The sequence below is a fragment of the Octopus bimaculoides genome, chromosome 3, assembly GCF_001194135.2.
Source record: "Octopus bimaculoides isolate UCB-OBI-ISO-001 chromosome 3, ASM119413v2, whole genome shotgun sequence".
In the NCBI taxonomy this organism is placed as follows: domain Eukaryota; kingdom Metazoa; phylum Mollusca; class Cephalopoda; order Octopoda; family Octopodidae; genus Octopus; species Octopus bimaculoides.
The window spans coordinates 54,209,852-54,218,960 of record NC_068983.1 but is presented as its reverse complement, the minus strand read 5'-3'; the positions used below and the strand labels follow the sequence as shown (position 1 = coordinate 54,218,960).

Genomic DNA, 9,109 nt, shown 5'->3' with positions numbered 1-9,109 from the left:
GTATATGTATACACATACACACACACACACACACACACACACATATATATATATATATATATATATATATATATATATATATATGTATACATGTTTGCGTGCCTGTGTTTGTCCCCCTCACCCTTGCTTGACAACCGATGCAGGTGTGTTTACATCCCCCGTAACTTAGTGGTTCAGTAAAAGAAATCGATAGAATAAGTACTATGCTTACAAAGAATAAGTCCTGAAGTTGATTTGTTCAACTATGGGCAGTGCTCCAGCAAGGTCACAATCAAATGACTGAAACCAATAATAAGAATGTGTGTGTGTGTGTGTGTGCATATATATGAGTATACACATGTATACATGTGTGTGAATGTGTATATATGTCTGTATATATCCACATATGCATATGCATGTTGGCATAAGCAGGGCTATGTGATTAAGAAGCTTGCTTCCCAACCATGTGGTCTTAGGGTCATTCTGTTCCACACTTTGGTCATGTCTCCTGTAGTCTCAGACTGATTAAAACCCCCTTGTGACTGACATTGGTAGATGGAAACTGAAAGAATTTTGTGTCTGTGTGTGTATACATACACATATATATAATTAACAGATGTTAAATGATGATGATTGCGTGTACCCTTGTCTAGACATCTTAGATGTCACATGATGGTTGATACCACATCTTAGATATCACATGATGGACATCTAGATATCACATGATGGTTGTAAATTATCATCAATGTTATACAAGTGAGGTTGTTCATTTCTAGTTTTCTGTGAAAAAAGTGTAACTATGGGAAAATATTACTTTGCTTAGAAGCATGTGAGGGTTGGTGACAGGATGGGCATCCATCTGAAGAAAATCTGCTCCAACAAAATTCCATTTGATCCATGCAAGCAGGAAAAAGTGAACATAGGTGCAGGAGTAGCTTGCTTCCAACCGCATGGTCCTGAGTTCAGTCCCACTGTGTGGCACCTTGGGCAAGTGTCTTCTACTATAGCCTCAGGTCGACCAAAGCCTTGTGAGTGGATTTGGTAGATGGAAACTGAAAGAAGCCTGTTGTATGTGTGTATATGTTTGTGGCTGTGTTTGTCCCCATAACTTAGCAGTTTGGCAAAAGAGATCAATAGAATAAGTACTAGGCTTACAAAGAATAAGCTCTGGGGTCAATTTGCTTGACTAAAGGTGGTGAAAATGACTGAAACAAGTAAAGGAGTAAAGAGTATGAAATGAAAATGATGATATGAATATAGTAATGTGTATATATGTGTGTGTGTGTGTGTGTGTGTGTGTGTGTGTGTGTGGAGGTGCATGGCTTAGTGGTTAGGGTGTTGCACTCCCAATGTCAAGATCATGATTTCAATTCTCAGATTGGGTATTGTGTTGTTTGCTTGAGCAAAGCATTTCATTTCACGTTGTTCTGTGATTATTTTGTCATCTGACATGTAGCACATGGTGCACCTGTACAAGTAATGTCAATTTGATGGAGGGAGTGAGGTTATGTGAACACAAACATCTGATCATTGTAAACAAATCATCTGTGTGGTTGTTCGATAAGAAACTGTTGAACCCTCATACATTGTCTAACAATACGAGAGTCCATGACATAAATATATATACATATTTCCTTGCTAAAGAAAAGATGTGCCTTGCCTGTCTCTTTCATGGATCATCTACCTAGTGTTCATAATAATTTTCCTATCAACTTGGCTCAACAGCCCTCACCATTGGTTTTTACTGTCTTGTTCTCACTGTCCTGTTCTTGTTAACACTTTCACTCCCTGCAAAAAATCCCAAATTCTATTTAATTTGCTTTGCGGGAAAGACTGTTTCAATGAAGTCACGTATTGTCCTTGCCTTCGAAACGCGGATTAGATGAAACAGGGACAACTGACGAAGGCGTATACTCTTTATGTTGCATGTCTCGTTTCTCTGTTTTTTTCATTGTTCGAAACAAAGTTCATTTTCTATGTTTTCGTTTCTCGTTGCTTTTAACGGTTTTTTGATGTCCTGTACCCATATATGCATGTATGTATACATATAGATGTAGGTATGTATATATATGTATGGATATATGCATATATTTATATATCATCTATATTATCATATATATATATATATATATATTACCCTGTACACTCACAGGCAAAACTCAGAGTAGCATGAGACTGACCTGATCAAAATATATTATTAATCTCTACTATGGTATTCTTTTCCCAACAGTCAATACAAGATGGATAAATATATATAAGTCTACATGTGTATGTGTGCATCTGTATGCATTTTAAGTGATTTTTACTCTTTTCCAAGACTGGTTGAAATACTTAATTCCTTGTGATGCTTCATGTTTGAAATTCCTACCAGCCATTAGTTCTGGCTACTGTTCTTTGATATCACATTTCACTTGACCATAAGCTGTCACAGATCATGTAAGGTGAAATGTTTGTGTTATAAAGCATTAGCTGGTACAGTTTTGACAGCCAGAACTCTATTACTAATATATATTAAAGAACAACTATCTCACACTTTATACATACATACATACATACATACACACACTGAATTGATAAGAGTGATTCTGTGTGGTTGCTCGACTTATTGAGATAGGGAGGTATAGCAGCCTTCAAATCATACTTTACTGTCCTAAAAATGAAAAGAGACAAAATAAAAAATAGAATATGAGATGGTTACAGCCAAAACTGCTTTGATCTGAGTTCTACTGAATCAGTATTGACAATATAGAATCATTTGATGTGGTTAAAATAGTAGGTAAAATTTTTATCAAATCACACAGAGTTGTCTTTAAAAAGGAATGATACTTTTGATAAGGTAGCTGTAGCCATATTATGTCATCATCATTGTTTTAGTGTTTAATTTCTTTTTGTTTCAGTCATTGAACTGTGGCCATGCTGGGGCATCGCCTTCAAAAAGTTTTAGTCGTATGAATCAACCCTAGTACTTTTTATATTTTTAAGCATGATACTTATTTTGTTGTTCTTTTTTATTGAACTACTAGGTTACGGGGATGTAAACACACCAACACTGGTTGTCAAGCAGTGGTGGGAGACAAACACAAAGACATACACACACACAGATACATACACACATAGATACACACATAGATAGATAGATAGATTTATAGATAGATAGGTATATGACTTGCTTATTTCAGTTTCCACCTACCAAATCTACTGACAAGGCTTTGGTCGGCCTGAGGTTGTACTAGAAGACAATCGCCCAAGGTGCCATGCAGTGGGACTAGATCTGGAACCATGGGGTCGGGTAGCAAACTTCCTACCATACAGCCATGCTGGTGCCTAACGTCCACTTCTTCATGCTTGCATGGGTCAGGTGAATTTTTGAATTTGTTGAGACAGATTTTCTATGGCTGGATGCCCTTCTTGTAACTAACCCTCACCTATTTGCAAACAAGGCAATAATCTCCCAGTCTATCAAACAACAAACAGCCCAGACAAGTTACATTGATAATCGGAGACAAATGACACCAGTTACATGATTCATTTGTTTTACAAAGATCATAGAACATGTCAAAACATGTCAAGATTGAAAAACAAAGGACATTGCCCGTATTGATAGAGAAGCTCTTAGTGTGTTACAGTCAATGAACACATATGAGGACAAAGGGAAAACAAATATTTTCTCTCTCTCTCTCTCAATAAAGCCTGCATGCATGCACATGTTCATGCATGTGTATGTAAATCAAAGAGAGAATTATCACTATTTCAATGCTTTTTGTTTATAGGCCTACTAGATTAGAGTTGACCGGGGACTAAACTACAACAATATATTTGACATTATATGACTTTAGAAGGTTACAAGCTGGCAGAAACAATAGCATGCCGGGTGAAATGCTTTAACAGTATTTTTCCTGTCTTTACATTCTGAGTTCAAATTTCACTAAGTTCGACTTTGCCTTTCATCCTTTTGGGGTTGATAAATTAAGTAACAGTTGTGTATCTAATCAACTGGCCCCCTCCCCAAAATTTTCAAGCCTTGTGCCTAGAGTAGAAAAGATTATATGACTTTAGAAACTTCAAGAGAACATGAAATAATTCTTTTATGGAGTGTAAATATTGGGTTAAAAACCCTTTGTAAAGAAAAAGTCAATGGCTGCCCAGTATTTACACATTAAAAATATAGTTATATTCATGCATAAAAGGATACAAGTAGTTCACAATGTATATTCATCCTATCTCCTTTCATTTCTCAGAGAAAATTCTACAGGAATGAGAGATATGTATGTTCTTGCTTCTGTGAAAATCACGACCTGTGAGCAGTGAAGTTGTCATTTCTCCCATCAACAGTCATTCACTCTGTGACTTGTGGAGTAAGAGACTCTAATTGAAAAACAGATAATGGTTTAGTATAAAACAATGCCTCAGTAACATATGTGTCTCACCCATGCTTGTATGGACAAATAGATGTAAAATTGAATTATATATATTCATTTAATGTGCATTTTCTGTGCTGGCAGGGGGTAGGACTCTGTATATGTGTATGTGTAAATATATATACACATATACATATGCATATATACACACATACATATGCATATATACATACATATACATATATACATACAGAAAGAGAGAGATTCTTTCAGACATATAAAGCCCACATCTCCTATTGTGTGAACTTTAGATCATGTGTGTGTGTGTTAGAGTAATATTTTCTATGAAGCATTGTAAATTAGTTGTGTGCTTCAAGAAGCCACTATAATACAAATTGTGAAATAAAATATAAATAAAAGACAAAACCAAAAAAATTGCTTTATCATGAAATATACAGCAAAATGATTTTATCTAATATTTCAATATTTTGGTTAGAAAACCCTCTATCAAGAGAACTCACCTGGTGTACAACATTTAAATATTGTTAAACATGTTCAGTTTGGTGGACATCATTATCTATGAGTGGTTCTATTTCATCTTGTTTTTCAAGAGTCCTGATGGGTTGTGTTTTTAATCCTTTTCTACTTCTATCATTGGACTGTGGCCATGCTGAAGCCCTATCTTGAAACATTTTAGTCAAACAAATCAACCCTTGTCCTTATATTTTAAGTCCGATACATATTCTCTTGTTCTCTATTGCTAAGTTGTGCTAAGGGATGCAAATAAGCCAACGCCGTTTGTAAAGTGACTAGGTGGGGAAACAAACACAAATGCATGCACACACACACACACACACAAACATAGGATGTTCCAAGAGCTGAGTGCTTGTGCAACATCGTACAGATTCCTTGGAGCTATTAAAATAATGAAGTGTATGTTTATCTCAGAAAGCATTTATGTATATATGTGTGTGAGAGTGGAGAGATAGATAATAGATATACATACGTAGAAATATATATTTATACAAATGTGAGAGTGTGTATGAGTGAGAATACATGAATGTTGACATTTCTATTTCTTTGCAAGAGACTGTCTGAGCAAAGAATGGTGAATTTAAATATAGCATCCCCATCTTTTGCTCTGATGATCTCATGCGAAGAAACAGAAATGTCAATATCTACATGTGCACGTGAGCGCACGCACACACATACACACATACACATACTGGTCTTCAGGAAGTGTTCGTCTACCAAATTCCTTCACTTGGCATTGGTTGGTGCAGAGTTATAGTAGGCAGTGTATACCTAAAGTGCCATGCAGTGGGCCTAAATCTGAAATTCTGTGTCTATATTTTCATATGTTTAATCAGCAGAAGTTACAGAGTGAATCAATGGTTAAGACTTTTGTGTGAGGCACTTAACAAACATTCATACATACATATATACTCTCCACTCACAATTCCTGGGAGTGCCATGAGGGTAGCATCATCAGGCACTTCTTCCATAAGGTTCTGTCAGAAATCATTAGGCTTTCTGGCTGGATTCCCAAGTATAAGCAACAGAGACTATATATGTATATATATATATATATATATATATATATATATATATATATATATATATATATATATATATATATATATATATATATATCATCATCATCATCGTCGTTTAACGTCCGCTTTCCATGCTAGCATGGGTTGGACGATTTGACTGAGGACTGGTGAAACCAGATGGCTGCACCAGGTTCCAATATGATCTGGCAGAGTTTCTACAGCTGGATGCCTTTCCTAATGCCAACCACTCTGAGAGTGTTTTTACATGTCACCGGCACAAAGGCCAGTCAGGCGATACTGGCAACAGCCATACTCAAAATGGTGTATTTTACGTGCCACTTGCACAGGAGCCAGTATATATATATATATATATATATATATATATTATAATAATTATTCCCAGTTGTTACGTCAGTATTCAGCAACACATAACATCACATTCCAGATGCAACCACTCAAAGCAGTTTATAGGACCAGTATGGAGCAAGCATGTTGTCAGTCTGTCAAAGCACATCATCATACAATCTTTTTCAATTTTCTGATAATTTATTCCATGCTGGCCCTTGTAAGCTGCATCTACTGGTTGCATCTATTGTGATGTCATGTGTTGCCAAATACTGAAACATATGTAGCCACTGGAATAAAGAAGTATGAAGCTATGCCCATATTCTATGCTGTTATTGTTAATACAGTGTCCTTTGTATTACATCATAGCCCACCCTTGGATACGGACAATCTGTATGTATAAGCGATGGCGGGAGTTCAGCACGATTAACATTAGATCTGATTTGATACCTATGTGGTTTAATTGTCATGTGCTTAGTGCATCCAATCATACTTATATATAATAGATAGATAGATAGATAGAGGTATATGTTGTAAAATGTAAATCATGACATGATGTACATATATACAGATAGATAGTCAAAAAATTAGTGTCTGGTTCTTGATTGAAACGATATGAAAATAAATCAATGCTCTACCATGACTAACGTCTAGACTGATACTGTTGTATATTTTATTTAAATGATCATTGCTCCATTTCAAGTTTTCATGGTAATGATCAAAGCTCATTATTATTTCAGCGTATAATTTTTTCACTCTCTCTTCCTCTCTCTCTCTCCTATATTTTTGTCTTAACGTTCCTCTGATTTAGTGGGTGGTTACGAACTATTCTTCTTCCTTTCTATAATTTTTTTGTTTTAATTTTATTTAATCTCTTTATGATCATAAAGTTTCCAATAGAAAAATACAATATTTGAAATTAAATATTAATAAAATACTAATAAAAACTCTTTCTTTTCAACTAATATTTTTTGTCTTTTGTTGTTTTTTTTAATACATTTTGAAAAAATATTCTTATTTTATTCATTTATTTTATATTTTTCTTCTTTCAGTTTATTGAGAGGCGTTACAGAGAAGAAATGGCAAAGGGTGAGTGCATTCTCTCTTTCATTTTCTTTTATTTTTTCCCTTTTTTTTTTTCTTTCATTCTTGTTTTCCACAATCTGAACTTATTTGAAAGTTAAATTGTAGTTCATAGTTTATTATTGCATTTTATTTATTTTCATATCTCTTCTATCCTTCATTTCTGTTTTCTTAATTTTTTTTTTATATCTTGGCAACACCATCACCTTGAGGTCTTGAGGTCTTTATCTATTTTTCATTCACAGTCTCTTATTTCTTTCTCCAGCCTCCCACTTTCATATATTCTCTCCCCCATCACCTATTTTGGCATTTCTTGTTGCCCAATTTTCTTTTGCTTTCTTTAAATTTTTTTCCCTTATATTTTTACAACTGACCTTGATTCTTCAGAGAAGAAAACAAAAATGATAGCAATTCTTTTAACTAACTAAATAGCTGTGATGTCTCTTGACACTCATTCATTTTGTTATAAATGCATTTTTTTTTTCCCATCCTTGTTTTTCATTTAAAGATATTCTTCTCAGGAAATATGAGAATTTGCTTTTCTTTTCCTCCCAATTTTTATATGATCAGGTATCATACTTTCAGATATCTTACCATTCTATCACGGAATTAAATTTATATTTTTTTTAATTGATCTGTTTTAGAAAATATCTTATTGCATTTTCCTCTGTATTTCTCACTTTCTCTATTTCTCTCTCTCTCTCTCTCTGTATTTCTTTCTCTCAATTCATATATATATATATATATATATATATATATATATATATACACACATGTGTGTGTGTGATGGGCTTTGTACAGTTTCTGTCTCCCAAGTCAGCCACAAGACATTAGTCATTCTGGAGTTGTAGTAGGAGACACTTGCCTAAGGTGTTGGTTGTACAGTGTGCTTGAACCCAAAATGTCATGGTTGCAAAGCAAACTTTTTACCACAGTGGATTTGGTAGATAGTCCTTAAAAGAAGCCTACTGTATGTGTGTGTGTGTGTGTGTGCTCATCTTCACACCACTTGATAGCTGTAAACAAGTGTCACCATCATGCAAGTGGTGTCATTTCATAACAGTTTTCAGTGAAAACATGTTCAGCCATGGGGAAACATTACTGTGCTTGGAAATGGAGGGTTTGCAGCTGGAAGGATACCCAGATGAAGAAAATCTGCCTCAATGAATTCATGCAAGTGGACATTAAAAGGGATATATATATATATATATCATCATCCTCATCCTCATCATCATCATAGGTCCGTTTTTCCATGCTGGCATGGGTTGGATGATTTGACAGGGGCTGGCTAGGCAGAAGACTGCACCAGGCTTCACTGTCAGTTTTGGCAGGGTTTTTACAGCTGGATGCCTTTCCTAACACCAACCACATATAAATATGAATATGTGAAGGCATGTGGCTTAGGTACTAGGATATTCAGTTCAGAGTCATAACGTTGTGAGTTCAATCCCCAGTGGCACATAATGTCCTTCATCATGACACTCTGTATCTCATTGCTCCAGTTCACTCAGCTGGCAAAAATGAGCTGTACCAGTATTTCAGAGGGCTACACTTGTCACAATCTATGTCAGACTGAATCTCCCTGGAACTACATAATCTGTTCTGTAGAGTGGTCAGCCATTTGCACATAAATTTTATGAACTGGCTGTTCAGTTGATCAGATCAACTGGAACACTTGTTGTAACCGACAGAGAACCAGGCCTGTATATATATATATATATATATATACACACACACACACACGCACACACACATACGCACACACACATACGCACACACACACAGAGG

The 9,109-nt window shown here is 35.3% G+C and overlaps 1 protein-coding gene across 1 annotated transcript in view; it reads left to right on the top strand.

Annotated features, from left to right (window-relative positions):
- The window catches only part of LOC106873185 (tumor necrosis factor ligand superfamily member 10), a 308,610-nt gene that overhangs the window by 214,494 nt on the left and 85,007 nt on the right, over positions 1-9,109 (top strand). The window contains exon 2 of the mRNA XM_014920423.2: positions 7,291-7,327. Coding sequence (XP_014775909.1) covers positions 7,291-7,327 — 37 coding nt within the window. The remainder of the gene's footprint in view (positions 1-7,290; positions 7,328-9,109) is intronic.